Source organism: Grus americana, chromosome 17 (assembly GCF_028858705.1).
Source record: "Grus americana isolate bGruAme1 chromosome 17, bGruAme1.mat, whole genome shotgun sequence".
NCBI lineage: Eukaryota > Metazoa > Chordata > Aves > Gruiformes > Gruidae > Grus > Grus americana.
This window is the reverse complement of record NC_072868.1, coordinates 3,490,700-3,511,702: the sequence shown is the minus strand read 5'-3', so window position 1 is coordinate 3,511,702 and position 21,003 is coordinate 3,490,700. Positions and strand designations below refer to the sequence as shown.

The following is a 21,003-nucleotide window of genomic DNA, read 5'->3' as shown; positions in this document are numbered from 1 at the left end:
GTTAAAATGGTTTGTGTTGGACTTACACTGGAAAAAAAATTAGTTCTACCCTACTTTAACTGCTTCTTTCTGGCCAATTCCCTTTTGCTGGTTTTCTAGTCCACAGTGAGTCAGTATCAAGGAACTGATCTGGCTGAAAAATTAAGCTGGCAGAATAAAGCAGCCCCCTTGGAAGGGGCAGCTCCACCTCCCCTTTCCTTTGTGTGATGCCACCTCCTTCATTTTACCTCCTGCTGTGTTTGCCTCATAGTAAACTGAACTAGCTCACTTCAGTAACTAGGCGGAAACTTGTTAGCTTTTTAAGCACTAGTTTCCTGTTATTAGTTCATCATGGAGCAAAACAGATGAGGAACACATGACAGCAGCTCCAAGTCAGAGGGTTTTAATTGTTGTGGAACTGCACCCTTAGAAACAGCAGGTCAAGGACAGAAGTCACTTGTCTGCAAAATGTTTGGAGGGCTTGGGGAGGCGCTAGAAGCTGCATTTTGTCCTAAAGTTTTCACAGGATAACATTTTGTCCTAATGTTTTCACAGGGTCTGTTTATTATAAATATATGGCTAAGTCTTCACTTCACTATACACTTGCAAATCATAGAATCACAGACTGGTTTGGGTTGGAAGGGACCTCAATGCCCACCGAGTTCCAAGCCCCCTGCCATGGGCAGGGACACCCTCCACCAGCCCAGGGTGCCCAAAGCCCCATCCAACCTGGCCTTGAACACTGCCAGGGAGCCAGGGGCAGCCACAGCTTCTCTGGGCAACCTGTGCCAGGGCCTCGCCACCCTCACAGGGAAGGATTTCTGCCTCACATCCCATCTCCATCTCCCCTCCTGCAGCTTCAGGCCATTCCCCTTGGCCTGTCACTCCCTGCCCTTGTCAACAGCCCCTCTCCAGCTTTCCTGGAGCCCCTGCAGGGACTGGAAGGGGCTCTAAGGTCTCCCCGCAGCCTTCTCTTCTCCAGGCTGAACAAGCCCAACTCTCTCAGCCTGTCCTCATAGCAGAGGTGCTCCAGCCCTCGGATCATCTTCGTGACCTCCTCTGGACTCGCTCCAACAGCTCCATGTCCTTCTTGTCCTGGGGACCCCCAAGCTGGATGCAGCACTACAGGGGGGTCTCACCAGAGTAGAGTAGAGGGGCAGAATCCCCTCCCTTGACCCGCCGGTCATACTGCTTTGGATGCAGCCCAGGACACAGTTGGCCTTCTGGGCTGCAAGTGCGCATATGCAAGTAGAAAAGGGCAAAGAATTTGGCCACGAACACTACACAAAAAAGTTAGGAGATTCTGCCCACTGGTACTATCTCTGAAAGAATAAGCTCCCAGACAAAATTCTTAAAAAGGAATGTGCTTTACAGTCTCTAACTGTGCAAACAAAAAACAATTAGTTAAACACATGCTTAGCTAAGTTCAGCTCAGCGGGATCCAAGCTTATTCAGTTCAACTAATTTAAATTAAACTCTGTACCTACACATACTAGTCCATTGCTCTTTACGAGCAAGCACTGGCAATCACAGGGCAGAAGACAATACACCCCCCTTCAAAGCTTCTCAGCTTCTGCCTGCTGTACTATGCTATCCGGCTCTCACTGGATGCTGTAGAGGTGGCAGCGGTTACAAATGAAGCTTTGTTGTTCATGGCTGACACAAAATGTTAGAAGACGGGAGAACCAGCTCCAAACCCCCTTTTTGCACTTCCCAAAATTGTTTGGCATGGGCTTATGCAAACATCTGCTTCAGAAGCCCAGAAGCCTTTCAGCATAGCAAGAGCTGAAAACAGCAGATTCTACATTTGAGAGTACTTTAATTTAAATCTCTTGAATTCATACTCATCATTCTAGGCAAGACTTCTGAGAAGTACTCAGCAAAATGCAGAAACCTGCACTGTGCCCAAAGTTACAGCTGAAATTAGACCCACAGATTTCCAAGGCTGGTGTGGTAAGGATGGTCAATGTGATGAATATTAAACACACTTTCTTTGTTGATAAAGAAATCCTGCTCAGGACAATGTCAGATAAAATCAGAGAAGGAACTGCTCTAACAGCAACCATGCTGCATGCAGTTTTAGTTCAGGAATTCATATTTTAAGGAGGACATGGAATTACTGAGAGTTGCTAAAGGAAAGGTCGTGGAAGTGCCTGAGGGATAGAAAACAAACCCAATTATTTTAAGCCACTCAGTTCGGAGAGGGCTGAAATGACAGAAAGTAACTCACCTAATTACCAGCTCCATATGAAACCGAAAGCTACAAAGTAAGTTTCATTAACAGAAAAGATTGTTTCCAGGAAACTGCTTGAGGAAAGTGAATAAAGGTGAATGCTTTATAAAAGACAGAATGTTTACAGAATCCTCTAGAAACAGACACTACAGATGTGACATTGAGAAGAGGGAAACTTCACACATTGTTGAGATTCTTCTGCACTTGTTCACATCCTAACAATTACCTTGATTAATTTCAGCTCGAGAAGGACCCAAGTTTTTTTTCTGCTGAGCGTTTTTGGCAAGAAGCGTGTGCTTGTCATCACTTCCTGTGTCAAGTTCAGAAATTGTGACGGCAAGGATCCTGCAGAAGTTCGCAAGCTGCTGCTGATCAAAACTGGACACAAGGCTTGCAAGATTGGGAATATCATCCAGTTGTATCATTTCCTGGAGGAGGCAACATCAACTGAGTAAGTGGCACACGATGTTCAATAAGAGAACACAGACACAGCCAGAAGGCTTCAGCTCCAGCTCTTCCCTGGTGAGATCTGTGTATTATTTCAATGTGAGTAAAAGAGAAGCAAGCAGGCAGTGACAACTGAACAGTCTGAAAACAGTTGTGATTTACAACTGGTGTCACTTACATTTATCAATTCCAAAAGCATGGATATCCATATTTTAAAGACTAAGAATTTACACAAAATTTGTGGGCCTTTTTTTTTTTAAGAATAAAAAACCCACCAACCCACAACCTAATTTAACACACAAATTACATTTAGGCATTAGAAAGCTTCAATTTTGTTTTCCACTTCTGTATTTTCTTTCAAACTCACAGATGAGAACTGACTTCTCAATAATTTTTCTCGGTCTTTTTCATCAACAGGTTTTTAATAAAAAGAAACTGTTTTCAGCAAAAAAAGCATTTATGTTCAGATAAACTAAACTTGTTCCTATCTCAGGAAGTATCATATCCTCAACTTTACTCTAAAAAAACCCAGCAACAATTTACAGAATCCTGATCCTCCTCACAAAATGTACAGAGACATATTTCATACTTCATTTGCATCACAGCAGGGCACTAAGCTGTAATGATGCTGGCAAGCAAGTTCAAAAACATAGTTTGTGCAGAAGACTTAAGTGCCCTGTTTCCTCCACCTACAACTTGTCAGAGAGGTGACAAACCCCAAGGTGAGAGAGAAGCACGGGAAGCCTTCCAGATGTCAGAGAGACTACTAAAATATCTGATGTGCAATCAGAAGGCAAGGATGAAAAATGAATTTATATGAGGTTCATTTTCTTTATTTGAAATACTGGTTGTACTTTAATGACAACTAGGTACTCATCCCCCATCATCCTCGGCAAGTTATGCAAAAGCATTACACATATGATACCACATGCATAACTCGGCTTCTGTATGAAATGTGATTGAAGTTAATGATTGCTAAACAGTCAGGTTTCAAATAAGCTACAAGAAGTGAGAATGCAAGCTTAGAGGACTATCTTCAGCAACGCTTCAAAGCAACAGCTGTCTTTCCTCTACTAGCCCGAAAAGCCATACAAATAAATTTAAGAAACCAGTAACTAACCTTTTTAACTCCCAGAATATCCTCAATGAGCGTTGCAGTCTGTAGGAATGTCTTTTTGTTTGTCATCAGTGTAAACAGGAACAAGACAAAATCATTTCTTTCTGCCAATCGCCTTGTGACTCCTTCCGTCTAGAAAGCAGAAAGATGCACACACAGACCCAGAGTCAGAACCCACCATGAGAAGTTGTAAGCTACAGGCACATGCAGGACAGTTTTACAGATCATGTGTTATTGAATCAGCTGTTCCTGAAACGAGGAAACATGGTGACCAAAACTAGCTCCAGTCCTTGTTTGAAGTTAACATAACCCTTGCAAGAACTACAGGCTCCAGGATGAGAGGCTTTATCTCCAGGCAGTTGTTTACTTGCCTGAACCAAAAGTAAACACTGCATGCCTAGAAATACGTCAGAGAGGCTCGTCTCTCCTTTCACATACAAACTGTAACCAGCTCCATTTTATGGTATGTAAATGGAGTCCACAGATTCCTCCTAAACCATCAGCACTGCTCTCAGCTGTGTAGAGTCTGAGCAACCAGAACCAAGCACTGGCCTTAATGAACTTGGGGATGAACCCAAAAGTCATGCTAAAGCATGAACTGGGGTTCATCCCCAAGTTCATTAAGGCCAGCTTTCATGCTCAGATCTCCGCTGAGAGCATGGACAGTCTTTTCTGGAATTAAATGTAACTTAAAACTACATCCTTACTGCTTACAAAGCTGTCTATCACATATGACTGACATATTACCAGTGCTTAGAGAACTAGACTAGCTTAGATACTCCCTGAGTATTTACACATAAACCACAAGGACAGTTGATACTGCCCACACAATGTATCTGTTATCCTGAACACTTCTCATTCAAGAGAGAGCAGTAATACAAAAATGAATTAAAACAGCAGCTAGTCTATAAATTGCAAACTTGTTTCTTAGCATATTACATTATTCACAGTTTGCAAAAGTTGTTACCTGTAGTTAAAAAAATAATAATCATGGAAGTCAAGAAAAAAGTGTTCCCTCTCTTCCTCCTCCCATGTGTACACAGATACGTAGCAGTGAGAACATGATCTGTTAAGACTCAAACTCTCGAGATTAGGTGGCTGTCTTTGGAAGAGCTCCAAGCCAGTAACTGCCTTTTTTTTTAATTTTTGTTAAACAATGTTCCCTAGGTTATAACATAATAAAATGTGTGATTAAGTATACAATCCTGAGGATGTTCCCTGCGTGCATAATCTGAGGCATGTGCTTTTATCTTCAGAATTTTAATGGCAAGCTATTTCAATAGGCCTTTAACCCAGAAATTATTTCAGTAACACATCAAAATACAGGGCGGTCCTATATTTAACTGAAGGAATTTTAATGAAAAGTTTCAGAGTACATTTAAATTATGCTTAAAAGATTCTGTATGTTGTCATATCAAGTGGCACATGTAAAACATGACCAGCAGAAAATGACTCTTCCACAGTTCTACTTACACATATACACGTGTTGTACAGTATGCTTAAACAGTCCTTGATGAGGTCATCGCTTACTGCAAAGGAGAAAACAGACATTCACTAGCTATACGTTGCCAAGGAACTAATGTCCACAGTGGTGATGTGAATAGCTACAAAACAGGTAAGAATTTCAGGCTATCTGCTAGCTCAGATTGTATGTGCAAATGCCTTGGAGGACAGAAACCAGAGGAAGAACCACTCTGTATCTGACCCGTTCACATGTTTTCTTCCGAAAGTACTATCAGCACTGCCTAGGGCCAGAGACAGAGATGTACTTGTGGTCTAGTGCACTTAGTCACGCACAGAAGAAAGGGGTTTAAACAGTATTTTGGGAAAAATATCATAGATCAACTTAAAATTTGTCAATATGAGAAGCTGCTGAAACACGTATTAGCTCCAATTATTAAACATGGCGGGGGGAAAAAAAGCACAGTTCATGCAGTTTTCTCCAGGCAGCATCAGGAATTCATGGAAAAGCTTTCAATCTGATTTACTCCAGCATTTTAATATTTAAAATATGTTTTCAGTACAAACATACAAGAACTGCCTCTAGCTCAAGTTCAAGTTACTCCACCTTTGAAGTTCCCTGGCTGACAGGCATGGAGTATACCATGACATTTCCTTTCCTCAGAAGGGTTCAGGGAACCAGCAGAATCACAGGCAGGAGAAATGAAAACACTAAACTAAAGCTGCTCCAGCAGGAAAGTCGTGCTGAAGCTACAAGTTTTCCTTAGAGCAATTTGGAAACGAGTTGTCACTGTGACTAGGTCAGGAAAACAAAATACTTTACATTATCTCACAATCTCTGTAGCTCCTGTTACATAAACAATGTTTTGTGGCTTAATAATAATAATCGTTAACTGTAGCTATAGCCACATTAACAATGTAAGTTTCCAGTGATTGCAGATTTACTGCAATCTACTTAGGAACAGGAAATTGCTGGTATGGAAAGAGTAACAGAAAAACGGAATAATTTCTGTCTGAATAAGGACACAAGGCAAGAATGAAAAAAAGATAAAACACCTATTTACTTACTTTTCTGTTTCTTCTTCTGTGTAATAAGAGTTGGTCTCATGAGAATTTCTACTAAAAGCTGTAACAACAAGAATTAAGGGAATAATCATTGGGATACAAATAACCAATTAATTTGTCAGTGACAAATCCAAACTTAGTCCTGCCTCTGCTGAAGTCACAGAGGTGAATAATGGAAGCTCTACAATCAAAACCCCACTGGTGTCAAAATTACAGCGACAAAAAATAACTGTATTTACCCTGAAAAATAATAACAGTTGTATAAAACAATCTCCCATTGGCAAGTTTTAAAGAATTTGAGTCTGCGAAGAATGTAATTTCACGTGCATCCAGATAACATCAAGGATGGCTATCACACATCTCCCAAAATAACGAATCTTTAGCAATAATCTGCAAAGACATGCAAATTTTGCAGAGGCTCTCCCTGAATCTTCCTGGGCTTCAAAATACATTTCAGGTCCAGACATACCAGAACTTAGTTGCTCCAGATTTTAATTTCACCAACAAAGAGCAAGCCACTGCTTGTGTACATGCATCTTATACATATACTTACATATACATTTACAGATATGTGAAGTGTTGTCTCATTTCTATTCCAGGAATGTAACAGTTTTACAAGACTAGGACTATGGTTCCGATAGATGCAGAACTGATCTTTAGTTGTTCTAGCCTATAACACTGGTTTATTTTAACACATTTTAAAAAATAGCATTTATTTAAAAATGACTTAGCCACTAGAAGGAACTGATGACTTCTACAAGAAGTAGTGCAAAAAGCCCCTAGTTTTAAAATTCCGTTCAAAATTGTTAGAGCAATGCAGGCATCACCCTGTGAAGTCACGCCAACTGACAATATACTTACATTTTACAACTTGCTCTATTTGTCCCAACTTAACCATACACTTCTTTTAATGAACTACCTAGCTGTAGCATCAGTAGAGAAAAATGACTGCAGCAGTAACGTAGTGCTCATACTAATGGCGCATGTTTTAGGAGAAGAATGCACACCTCAAGGCTCAGTACCCAAGATAAGCATCCAAAGATATCCCTATGCCTTTGGGATGCAGGCCACCTGCTCTTCTCCTGGGAAACAACACCTACAGCAACAAGTCTGTCTTTTAAGGGTGGCTGCAGTCATGATCACTCCTGCCTTGCCACAGAGAGGTCCTTTTCAGCTAGTACTTATTTTTCCTGGTCAATACTATAACCCACCATGTATTTATCACCTTATTCTTGCAGAACTGGTATGCTCCTCACATACACTCCAGGGACTGGACTGCAGTGGTGTGAGACACTCCTTGGAGAGGGCTTTCTTCAGCCATCCTACTGAAACTGCAACAGTATGCAGCAAGAAGCACAAGAGTCCAATGGCAGAAAGAGAATAGGTAAGAGGGTGCCTCACCAGAGGCAGGAGGAGCAGAAAGGGAGTTACGAGATCTTATTTCTTGGAATGGGGTTGCGTTCAGGTCCAAAGTCCACGAGGATCATGTATCAGTTCATGTGTTTGTACTCTCGGGTAGTATTTACATGTATTCATATAAAGGGAGGAGGCACAAATGTGCTTTTGTTCTTCCTTGATGTAAAGGCTGTCAGAATCCAAAAATATTTTAAGGAATATACTATCACACATTATAGCATACAGACTACACTGCAAATTTAGTGTCCTTCAAAGTTACTCATGCTTCACAGTTTGAAATACTGCAACACAGAATCAGCACATGGCATAGACAGAACCAGCAGATTAGACTATTTTCCTTTCAAGTCCTAGAGTAGGATTTTTCAAAAACACATCACACTGGCTTCTTCCACTGCCTTTAACCAGATTAAACCCACTTGCATCACCCAAATCTCTCGCCATAGTACCAGGTAATTACAGTGTATCTGATAGTTACCATCTCTAGTCCAAGGAAAAAAACACAACCCCAAAACCCAACCAACAAAACCCAACCCCAACACATTTATTTAAATATGAAACGTAAAGCCATTTTCTGTGCATCCTTATGTTAAAAGCACTTCTACAGGAAGCATTATTTATTTCCCTTTAAAAACGAGGGAAATTTAGAACATTTTCATACAATGTTCTAAATTGCTTGGGTAGCTGAAGACTTTTGTTCTCAGTTGACAGGATACCAGCAACTAAACCAGTGCTAATTTCCAAACAACACAACCTTAATACAAGTTTTACCTAAGTAAAGGCATGCTAAGTGTAATGAGAGAAGTAGCAAAGACACTGTTTAGTTAGACCAAATTAAACAAATAATAAAAAAAGGAAGAAAGTGTCAATTAGTTCACTGGAAAATACTAATCATACATTTCTAATGAAAGCTACAATCCCAGAGCCTGTCACCATAAAATTGAGTTAACTTGGGTATTTGTATAACGTAGAATTAAGACAAATAAACAAAAAGATAAATTGCCAGAATGCCTACAGAAACCTTGCAGTTCTGTTGAAAAACTTTTCCATTGATGAAGTATTCTGCACTGCATGCCAGCAATAAAGAGACAACCTGGCTAAGAGAGTGCACTAGTGTGCTTAAAAACCCACCACATATCCTTCGGTGGTAAATGAAATTCTCAGCGCTCTAGTGCCAACTGCAGTATTTAATCTCACAACTAGAAATCATTTGAAACTGTTTTCATTAAGAACCTAGAGGTCTCACCTTTTTTTAAGTTAAAAACAGACTACCTGAAAAAAAAGCCAGGTCTTCTATATCATATAAGAAAAAGCACCCCACTTTTAATGATGTAGTACCCTGGAAAATACACCCTTTTCACATTTTGATTAACAGAAACACACACAATTCTAATGCTTAACATCAAACTGGTAAAGTCATTCTGTAGCTTGCATTTAGAAGCTTCAAAGGTCTCAAAGACCTCACTTACAGGTTTCTCAGTGGTATTACTATCATACAGAAATCTTTAGATATTGTTGAAAAAACACACTTACATCGACTCCTCCAAATAAGTCAAATGTGTATGTATTTGGGAAAGTGGACTCTTGAGCAGCTTTTCTATCTTCTGTAACAAACGCCATGGCTTCCATTGAAAGAAGTGGAGAAATTTCCTGCATGCAGTTAAAAAAAAGCAAAAAAACACGGTTCAAAAAGAAAACTGTTCATCAGTATAAACACAATTGTCTCCAACTATCTGTGTGATCTACTGACTAATCAATTACAAGAATTTCCAGCTTTTATCTGCCGTTCAATTCACAGATACTATCACGCAAACTGTTTCAAAAATTATTTAGAATATGACCACAGTAGACTTTAAAGAAAGCAACAACAAAATAATCCCTAGCTTCCAAAAAGAACAGTGTAGACAGTACCTTTAAGATGCTTTGGCACTGGGAGAAATCGCTGTTTGGGTGGCTATGTTCATACAGCTTTTGCAACAGTAAGGGAATCCCATTCCATTTTGCTTGTTTATCTCTTTCCTTTAACAAGGCCTCTGTGATCTGCAAAGGAAGAATATAATTCCCATGTGTCCAACGCTTCACAACCAGGAAAACAACCTTATCACCTCCCCAAAATATCAATATCAGAATATCACAGAAAAACAGTTTACTGTAGAGAGTACCATTAAAAAAATGCAGTACCTCCTTCCATGCAGCAATTTATCCAAGACTGGTAATTGCAGAATTTTACAGATGGTCAAAGTATCTCAAGCAGGACAGGGCTTAAAGCAGATGTTATCACTTAGAGTACTTAATTTCATTCCATATTTTTATATTGATCAAGCATTTTTAAATGGGAACACATTAGTCTCTAAATACTTCCATTAGTAGAAGTCCAATTGACAGTTCACTGAAGAAGGAAATGGGTGCCCTTGACTCTATAAAAAATTACACTAGCCTAACATAGAGAGAACACTGAAGATGGAAAGGCTCATTACTTGTCACATTCACCTAGTTTTGAGCATTTCCTCAGCTAAGTCCCTGAAGCCATTATTGGTCATACAATGACCCAAACCACTGAGATTTACAAGCAGGCTTCAGAAGAATGTATCAAGGATACAGTGAAAATTTCCTCTGTAGTCTTGAGCTGGTTATAAATGGACACTAACAGCTACATCAGTAGGAGAACAACACTGGCATTAGCCTCTGGGAAGCAGGCTGTAACACAAAATAGAACACCTCAGCATTTGCTACTCTGTTTGTGCAGGCTTTCTCCAATTTTACTATATTTTACACCTGAAAAAAAATGAAGTAGCAGCACAAGACTATTCTGCTTAGAATCCACAAAAGATGTTTTGAAGACCAAACACTTCCAGGTTACTGCCAGCAGATGCTATGAAGGAGAAGCTCTCATTAAAGTTCACCATCCAGTTAATGCTGACCAAAATTTAACCCCCTTCCTTAATGATACTTCCGAGGTATTCAGACCAACCCCAAAATAGGGACTTATCTTGTACAGAAAGGTAAGGCAGACAACAATAATTATAGCAACAGGATTTCTGGCTAGTTTTACGTTATTTTTATATCATAGAATCACAGACTGGTTTGGGTTGGAAGGGACCTCAATGCCCACCGAGTTCCAAGCCCCCTGCCATGGGCAGGGACACCCTCCACCAGCCCAGGGTGCCCAAAGCCCCATCCAACCTGGCCTTGAACACTGCCAGGGAGCCAGGGGCAGCCACAGCTTCTCTGGGCAACCTGTGCCAGGGCCTCACCACCCTCACAGGGAAGAATTTCTGCCTCACATCCCATCTCCATCTCCCCTCCTGCAGCTTCAGGCCATTCCCCTTGGCCTGTCACTCCCTGCCCTTGTCAACAGCCCCTCTCCAGCTTTCCTGGAGCCCCTGCAGGGACTGGAAGGGGCTCTAAGGTCTCCCCGCAGCCTTCTCTTCTCCAGGCTGAACAACCCCAACTCTCTCAGCCTGTCTCCATAGCAGAGGTGCTCCAGCCCTTGGATCATCTTCGTGACCTCCTCTGGACTCGCTCCAACAGCTCCATGTCCTTTTTGTCCTGGGGACCCCCAAGCTGGATGCAGCACTGCAGGGGGGTCTCACCAGAGTAGAGTAGAGGGGCAGAATCCCCTCCCTCGACCCGCTGGTCACACTGCTTTGGATGCAGCCCAGGACATGGGTGGCTTTCTGGGCTGCAAGCGCACATTGCTGGGTCATGTTGAGCTTCTTGTCCCCCAAGTCCTTCTCCTCAGGGCTGCTCTCAATCCAGCCCTCCAAATAAAAAACAAAATAAAAACCCCACCAGCCTCAGGCCATCTCAATGCAACATTTGTGGATTTTCTTTTACTCCTAGACCTACACCTCTAAGCTCATTCTGCCTACGTCGCTCCCCAAACCCTTCTGTGGTTAACTTGCATTGTTTCCCTCCAGCCTGCCTAAATGTTCATTGTTAATATTAACAGCCAGGAAATCTTGCTGCTTATTGTTTCAGCCAAGACATCCTTCTCAGATATACCTCAGTGTACAATGCCAAAGGGCCATTCAATTCCTGATTAGACAATTATATGCAAATATGCTCCAATTTCTGACTGAGAATTCAACCCTTTTCTCTGCTTGTTAGACAGCACATAGGAAGACTAGAAAACTGATGCAAGCACATGAAAAAATCAGACTGTCAATGTTAGCTGCTCTGGGCCCCTTCCCTTCTCCTAAGCTTCCCAGATATTTAGGGTTCTTTTCCTGATGAAATACCCAAATTTGTACATGATTGGGAATTCCAAGGCTCTTGAAGTATCAGGTTTTCTTGCTACAAGGGGTGACTGAAGCAGCATGAGCAAACCTGGGACATAAAACTCTCTTCAGTTTTTAACTTTTTGCTGCTTTCCGACTTCTGAATAAGAGTAATCAACCAGCACTTCTAGAGAACGATGCAGAGTTCCTTCTGAGGAGGCCACTCACGCAAGAAAAGGCAGGGCAGAACCAGAAAGTCAAAATGGCTTCTCATCATCTGGACTGTGAGTAATGGGTCAGCTTCTTTGAAGTCAGAAGTTTCCATTTCTCCTTGTAATAGCCAGCACAGAGTGCACAAGAGGAGCTTTACCACTACCCAATCTCAGGTGTGGGAGGAGTACACGACCTCACAAGAGGCGGGAGGAACTGGGTTAATTGCTGGGTAAAGCCCAAAGAACACGCAGCAAAATGCCAGGGAAAGAATCCAACTCTCTGGCTCCAGCTGAGGTGGAAGATACCACAGGCAATGATGACGTGCATGGGCTGCAATCTCAGTTCCAGTAGCAAAGTGCAGAATTCAGCATTCAAGTGCTCTCAGAAAAGGCCAAAAGCCCTTAAGCAATGTTAAAACCTTGTCCTGGGCTTAATACCATATCTGTTAACCACACGTATGTGTCTTGATTTGGGGCAGGATCCACCTCCGTTCTCATTTCTGTACTAGTAGGTCTTCCTCTGCCTGTCCCGGACACTGAGAGGCAGTCACTTGTGCTGATCTGCAGAAAACTTTCAGAACTGAAATTCTGAAAGAATGAAGCAAACGTTTCCTTGCTCTCATCCTCTTTTAACTGCTTTCAAGAAAAAAAAAAAGTTTTTCTTTCTCTTGATTTAATGCATGTCTTTGGTGTTGTTACAAGCTCTAGCTTGTGGTCCCTATTCTGTATTTATGAGGCTACCCTGGCTCTGAATATTTCCATTGTGGCGGGGCGGTATTTGCCAACGCAAAGATTTTGGATTCTGTGGAGGGATTAAAATTCAATTAGGTTGTATGGAGCTGTCTTTCTTTACAAGCATTTTGGTTAAAAACTGTATCTCATGACTTCTGTAATAGCAGCTAGTCAATGGTTTTCGTTTATAAGCAAAGTCTGTTTCCTTCTTGCTCTTTTTGGGCAGACATTACTGAATAGTCATCAAAATCAGTACTGGGTCTTTCAGGGCCCTTTCCCTCTCCAGCATTTTTTTGGTCTCATCCAAGCAGGATAAGCCCAAACCAACACTGATTTCTCAGAAATTTTCTTTATTCACTTAATAGCTCTGGATAAAATCTCTGAAATATTGCATACACAGCTTGAGAAGTTAGATACTATCTAGCAAGATGGGGAGGTTGCAGAATCCCAGCTGGAAATGGCATCAATTAAAAGAAAGGGCCTACCTAACCAACAGGGGTTATGAACCGTCACGCCTTACTGGCATTAGAAGACGACAGAGTAAGTACCAATTACTGGGAAAACAAAAGAACCAGCATCAAACTTCCCTACCACCCAGGTACCATAAACCAAACCGGTACAAGCACCAAGAGTCCACACAGCCATTTCTCAGAAGTTTGCCGTAACACATCCAAGTTTTGAATCACAAACCGAAAAATCCGGGGAATGGCATGTTGTGGCTCTCCAGAAGCGGTTCTGTTCCAGACAGGCCTCTGAAACAAGGCGGCACACACTAGCTCAAGCCCAGGCACAGAGCTCCCAGATGATGTCATAGCCCAAAGCGGTCTGTACTGTGCCAGTTTTACACTGGCAGTTCACTGAATGCTGTTCACCAGCACCAGCCATCTCCCCCTCCTCCAGCTGAGCTGCTGAAGCCATGGCAGTGTGGTTTTGCTGGAAGGGCAAAGACTTTCAAGAGGATTTAAGTAGAGTTAAAAAAGTGTCATCAAGCCCATCCATGACTGCAAGGCAGAGCACACCGAGTGGTTCTCTCTTCAAAGTCTCTCAAAGGACTGGAGCCCAGGAGATTACTCCAAAGACTGATAACTACCATAGAAATACTTTCCTACTACAGAGTTTAAACAACTTGTGTACATAATTTTTCTGGAAAGTATACAAAGGGCTGAACAAAGACACTACACACAAATCTAAATATTTCTTTCTAATCCTCCTGTGCTATAAATCCTTTTAAAATGCCTCAGCATTCATTAGCATAATTGTCAATAATTATAACACCTAAATCTTCATCAAGTTATATTAAGTTATATATATTAATATTTACCTAATATTTACCAGTTTAGTTCCCCTTTCCTTTCTCCCCCTCCACTTTGCTATAGCATTTGCTATTGATGTTCCTACCCATGACTGCGATCCTCCAGGCACAGCCTTGCTGACAGAAGTGGCTTATCCTCCTGGCTGCTTTGTGCCTGTGGTCAGAACCACGCTACGAGCATCGCTAAAACATTTGTTACTGGTCTGAGATCTCTTGTAGTTATGATTGCTTCAGAATTCCCATCCCCTTCAAGTGACGATTTTCCTTTCCATTTGTGCTCCTGCATTGTGACAATTTTCATTGCCCTACAAAGTAAGCTTTTATTTCCTAACCTTGTCTCCACCGCTTTGCTAAGCTGTGGTCAGTGACACATCGCCACGTCTTCCCATAGCTGCTGATGAACTGGAGGCCCCTGACCACGACAGGAGCAGAAATACCATGAGCTAATCCTCCCCTTTGCTCTCCAGAGCAGAGGTAACAGTTTTTAATAAAACTGCATCTCTATTTCACATTTTATCCTTCAAATGTTTCACTGGCTTGCTGAACACTCACTACAGGAGAGTGTTTTCTGCGTTCTTTCAAAAAGCAAAAACCGTGACTCAGGTGTCCAAGCATCCTTTACAGCACTGAAGGATTCATGCTGTGATAGACTTTACAGCTATGACACATCAGTTGTAATTTTTCTTAATTCAATTTTTTGTTGCAATCATGCATTAAGCTAAGATTGGAAATGCTTTAAAAGAAAGCAGAATTTCCATTCCCAGTATTTTCCATGAACCCTTCTGAAGTATATATTCAAATGTTCTGAAAGTTTAAGAGAAAAAAGAGGAAGATGATTATGGATCTCAAGAAACAGATGCAAGCACATGATCTTTACATATTTTTAATAAAATCTAAGCCTTTCCATACCATTTCCTTCAAACCTTTTAGGCCATACCTTTAAAAAACAGGAGACTAATATTTGTGCAATTAAATATTTAATTTTCCTCTGAACAGTAATAACTTAGGAAGTCATCTCTGACAAACTGCCAGGAAAATGATTATTCAGTATTTTGGGGAGTGCCCTGTCATCCCAGATCTTTATTTTATTTTCCTTTTCAGTTGCTAACAAATATGCATCAGTCTGGGTACGCTGTCTCTTTCCTCACACAACTTTCACAAAAAAGCCTAAAACCAAGGTAAATGACCTCACCCAAGTTTTCATTTTAACACAGCGACATACTACAGAAACACAACTTTTGGCCTGTACAGTGATTCTGGGAAGCGATTCAAGGAAGCTGTGAAGGGTTCCCTGCAGCTGCCGGGCAGTAAACAACACAGCCAGTCACCAGCTAGGTCTTTTGCACATAGCTCTGACCAAGAACATGACAGAACCCCAAAATGTTATTCATAAAAAGAAATTCCACTGACGATATTAAGCTGGGAGAAGTCCACGTAAAAGCACCTATTTCCAGCCTCTCTCCAGCTCCTAGACTCTTTGAAGTGTGGATCAAGTTAACTGCTGTTTCTCCATCCTCCACAATCCCGGATGGAGCCCACCGTCCTCTCTCCTGCCAACCCCAAAGCCAGGCATTGGCCCAGGGCCACAGTGTCCTAGGATAAAACCTGCCGTAGCTTCTAGCCAGGTCTAACCATCCCCACGACTCCCTAACTACTACTCCACTCACCATCACTGGAAGAAGAACTAGTCTACCAAGACAAAGAACAGGTCTCGTAAACCACAAAACCCCTCAGTGTTTCCGAGAGCAAGACAACTCCAACACAGATCTTCAAAACCACTACAGAATTTGCTGGATAGTAATAATAGCTACTAATGTTTGTTTTGATGATCTTACTCTCAGAGCAAAATATATCAAATAGTATGTAAAATTACATTAACTTCTCAGTGATTATTTCTTCCTTGGAACTGCCTAAGTTTCTTCTTGAATTCATTCTAAAAGAAAGTAAAGTCTGTAGGGATATCTAGGAAAAAGCAGAAGGACAAGGAATATCCCATCTATAACAATTTTCTTCCCACTCATCTTCAGCGACACAAAATAAGCCTACTGAAGTCCAACACTACCAGTTTTGAGTAGTTACAGCATATGACAGAGCTCTGGTCCCTGTTATGTAAAAAGCATGTCCAGGCTCTCCAATACTCGCTAGCTGTCCTCTACCAAAGAGGAATAAGCCTGCTAAGACCCATACAATTAGAGCCACTAAAGTGGATTATATTCACGTGAATGGGTTTTTTTGTTGTTGTTGTAAGGAGGAAACAAAACTGATTAGAAAACAAAATATTTTCTCAGAGTTAGGAAACTACTAGAGACTACTGATAACCTGCAATGGTAAAAGCTGGAAATCTGGACGTCTGAGGCAGAAAATGTTTTCTTCCACAGAGAGTTTTCAGAGTGGACAGGGACTATCCTGCTAAGGGAAGCATCTACTCCTAGGAATAGCAGATCATGAAATACAGCTGGAAAAATGGACTCTCTCTTTTCCATTCTGATTGTTTTAGCTAAGCCTTGGCAATCCTGTGAGAATGAGACCAGTGCTGGCGATCTGCTCTTGGGATTCCACCAGAAGTACGCTAGTTTGCCAACAAATCACTGGTTAGTCCATTATCATACTGCTCTGTCTACAGGGATTCACAGAGCAGCACCTAAACATCTTCCGGTTTCATGCTATATACACGCTTTTCACAGTTGGCTTGCAGCAGATGAAGTGTGTGCCCTCTTGCTAAGGGGATCAGAGCTTGATCAGCCAAGCCAAAATACTACTTTGCCTTCAAGGAACCGCAGCATAAACCCTGTCAGGCTGTTCTTACAACGCCTGCATGCACCCAGAGGGACTACAGGCCAGCCAGTTCACAAGCAATATCCTTCTTAGAAAAGGTGTGTCACTTCTGGAAAGTTGGTCTGCTTCGATCTGAAAAGCCCCTTTCACTTGCTCTGTACTCAACGGCAGGGCAAACCTTGACACAAGGTTATGCAATCTGATCCCAGTGACTGAGGCTTGCATCCAGGGCAGCAGCTGATGCTAGCAATATGGCTATGATGGCAATATCTACTGAAATCTGGTTTATCCATCAATGTTTTTAATAATAATAAAGCAAAGAGACCAACCGGTAAGAAAGCTATGGCTCCTGGTAGGCGAGTACAGTAAGAACATACAAGGATCCAGATTTCAGAGCCTTAGCTGGCCTCATGACTACCAGATATTCGGGTGGCTGTTGTCAAAATATTTTTATGTCCCTGTAAAATCAGACTGATGAACTTTCAGATGTAGGCCTGTCAACAATTATCTTTATCAATTCAAAGACAAAGCCTCTGCCTTCTTTATACAAAAATGGATCTTGAGATCACCTAAAAAGAGTACGCAAAGCTTCATTTAAGAATAAACGTCGCTGCTGCCCATAGAAGAGTGCTAATTGTCTCCCAGAGATCAGATGGTGAAACACAGTGACAATATTGCGGGAGAACACTACTCAGACGGTGGGCATCGCAGCAAGGAACAGTGTTTCCCTATCTCGCCGAATTCAGATCTTGAAAAGGGTTTCTCTTCCTCACCAGATACCAGAGGTGCAGTCCATGGAGCATATGGCCCAAAACTTCCATGCAAAGAACGGGAAGAAAGATCTGGAAAGACGTTCTCCTGATTTGTTCTTCTAGACCCCAACACAGCAGCTCAGAAACTTGATCTGCTCTCAGGCTTTTCAGAAGCAAATGAGCTGATACACTTAAGCAAGGGCTACCACACTGCCAATGAGGAGTCAACTGCAGGAAAACTCTGAACATTTTGATAAAAAACAGAATTTACAGAAGAAGAGCACGCAAAACTGCCCTGTAGTTCTTTAAAAGTTACATCGAAGTGTTTTATATTTAGATTGTCTACAAACAAAAAAACTGCTTCAAGGTAAAAGTACAGAGACACGTCATTTACAAAGCTGAAAAGCATTCAGGGAGTTGTTTCCCCCCTTCCCCCTTAGTCTAAGTGATTTAAAAATGTATTCCTACAGCATTTATGAAGCACTGGGAGCCCTAGGCATCCAAGCTTTAAGTCTTTCAGGGCAACACAGTGATACTGAAATTTATAAAGTAAAACAAAACAAACAAAACCCCAGCATCAAAAAAATCCCACCTCAAACTCAGACATCATGAGAAGGAGGATGTAACTAGCAGAAGTTTCCTCGATTACTGTAAAAGCCTAGTCATTTGCTTCAGCGGTTATTTCCAACAATCCATAAAAGCCCCAAATTCAAACACAGTACCAGTGCATTTCTCAAGCAAACCAAAGCCCAGAGTGGAGGCATCATCCTTACAGATTATGGTGGTGCTCAACATTGTTACAGGTTTATCTGACTTAAATCACTGTGGTTCCAGGGCAGCAAGCAAACAAGAAGGTTGAGGTGGACAGGCAAGTTAGTGAGACAACATGCTGCTTTCTCTACATGTCACATGAAATGCACTCCTGAAACAATCCCACAGAAATAACTTCCTTCAAAAGAGATAACATCGGGTTTAAATCCATGCAAGTGTTTTGCTTTTTCTCAAGTAGTAACCAAACCAGCATCTGAGCAAGCAGTACAAAAAGAACAAAAGACCTGTTAAAAATCACCTCTTGCTCTTTTACCTATCTCAGCTACAGAATGAGGCATGAACGTACATAATGAACAAGACTACTCTTACTAACTGCTCAGAATCCTTGTTAATCAAGGAAAATACTGTTGTCTACGCTAGTGAAAACCACTTAGAGAAATCCCTTTTTATTATTCCATTTCAACTCTTAAAAGAGACTTTAGCTCAAATAAATCACCACCTGAATGCAAGTTCTTTATCCTACGCTTCAGTTTCCAAGTCTTTGCACCATTTTGCATTTAATCTGTAAAATAAATGCCAATCATTCTTTATAAAAAGAAATTAATAGTCCATTATCCGTGAGCAGCTTCTTTAAAAAGCCAGCATAAGCACACGATAGGCACAAGCCTAGGTTAACAAATTGATTTCATTTCTCGGTATTTCCCAGCATCATCAACTGGGAAAGATGACAAATTTGAAATAGACCTGGAATAGTCTCATGGAAAACCACCAGCACAAAGCCTACCCCATTTCAGACCTAAAAGGTCTCCTGAGCCCTAATATCACGAGGTCGCCTTTGTGCATCAAATATGCTTAAATTTTGATGCTGCATTGTAATGGTTCCAAGCAGAGCTTCCCTTCTTTGCAGGGAAAAGCCACAACCTCTATCACCAACCAAAGCAACAGAGGAGGATGGCTTTTTTACAGCGTGGCAAATGCTTGCCCTGCTCCACAATCTTTCTACAGGCTAAACGAGGATGGGAAAGAGGAAAAAGGAGCACGAAGGCACAGAGACATCCTTCTTCCCCACCGCATGAGGCCGCGGGGCCATCCCTCCAGTACCAGGACCGAAGCCGGGCTGCCAGAGGACGGGGACCCCCTGAGAGCGCTCAAGCCCAGACGGCGAGAGGCCGCTTAAGCCAGATGCTGCCTCCGAGCAGCCCTGGCGGCAGGGCCCGCTAGGCCGGCCGGGCTCTTCCCGGCCTCGGAGCTCCAGGAGAGGCCTGACAGCCCCGAGCTGGTGCTCGGCCCCACCGAGGGGGCCACGAAGGCCGGCAAACGGCCGTTCCCAACCCTCGACAGAGCTGGGCCTTGCGGGCCGGGCTCCGAGGCGGATTTGCAGGCCCTGCCCGAGAGCCAGCGGCGGGTGGGGGGGTGGGCTGGGGGCAGGAGGTGCGACAGGCCTCCGCCAGCCCGCCCCGGTCCACGGCCAGAGTCCCAGGTCAGAGCTCTGCCCGTCCCCACGGGAACCCCCAGCCGCACCGACCCCCAGGCCCAGTGAGGCCCCACCGCGCTCCACGTACCCCCCCCCGCCCCGGTGCCGCCAGAGCGGCCTTCCCCCCCCTTGCCACGGGGCCGCGCCGCCGGCCCGCCCCTCATCCCGTACCTGCGCCCCACGCGTCAGGCCGCAGCCGCTGAGTTGCCCGTGCCGGAGCTGCGCCAGGATGTTGGTGGCCGCCGCCCGGGCTCCGCGCCGGCCGCCCCCGCCGGGCCCGGGGCCCCCTGCCGCCGCCGCCGCCATGGCCGCTCCTCCGCTCGGACGGAGACAAACAGGAAGCGCCCCCTCCCCCCCGCCGCTTTGTACGGAGCGGCGCGAGAGACGCTCCGCAGCGCCCCCTCCCGGACCCCGCGCGCACTGAGCCGCCGCGTGGCCCACTGGGAAATGTAGTCCGGGACTGAGGGTGGCGCGCATGCGCACAGCCGCCGAAGGGCGCGGAGCATGCCGGGAAGGAGGGGGACACGGAGTGCGGTGCGGCCCCACGCTGCGTGGGCAGGTCTGGCGCGGTGAGCAGCACGGCCCTTCCCCCGGTGAGCTCTGCTGGGGGCCGCTGAGGTGGGGGAGGACTGCCTAACCTCCCCCCCCAAGTTTATTTCCTTGTTATTTATTAAACTACCCACGTGTGCCATCACTGTTTTACTATGAAGTTACTATTACTAGCTGAGGTGAGCAATTCAGGCACACACACAGAACTAAAACCCACAGAGCTTCTTGAAACAAACCGCTAAACAGAGATTCATGACAGCGCGAAGAGCCCGGACCACAACAGACCTCGAGGACAAAGCTGCTCTGCCCACGCAAGACAGAGAAAGCCGCCAGCACTGCGCTTCGTGCACCGAAGCGGAACAGTGAAAAGGCCTCCAGGGGTTACAAACCCCAACAAGAAGTCAAAGGAGACCCAGCCCGCTGGGAAGACGCTTGGAAGTGAGTTCTTGCCTAAGGCACAGGCAGCAGCTCCCAGGGAGCCAGAGGTGACC

At 43.4% G+C, this 21,003-nt stretch overlaps 1 protein-coding gene across 1 annotated transcript in view; it reads right to left on the bottom strand.

Moving 5' to 3' along the window:
- Positions 1-20,440, bottom strand: part of TRPC4AP (transient receptor potential cation channel subfamily C member 4 associated protein) — a 38,791-nt gene extending 18,351 nt beyond the window's left edge. The window contains exons 1-7 of the mRNA XM_054845950.1: positions 20,135-20,440; positions 9,627-9,755; positions 9,249-9,365; positions 6,306-6,363; positions 5,250-5,305; positions 3,780-3,908; positions 2,439-2,640 (exon numbers count right to left, since the gene is read on the bottom strand). Coding sequence (XP_054701925.1) covers positions 2,439-2,640; positions 3,780-3,908; positions 5,250-5,305; positions 6,306-6,363; positions 9,249-9,365; positions 9,627-9,755; positions 20,135-20,440 — 997 coding nt within the window. The remainder of the gene's footprint in view (positions 1-2,438; positions 2,641-3,779; positions 3,909-5,249; positions 5,306-6,305; positions 6,364-9,248; positions 9,366-9,626; positions 9,756-20,134) is intronic.
- Positions 20,441-21,003: the final 563 nt, after the last annotated feature.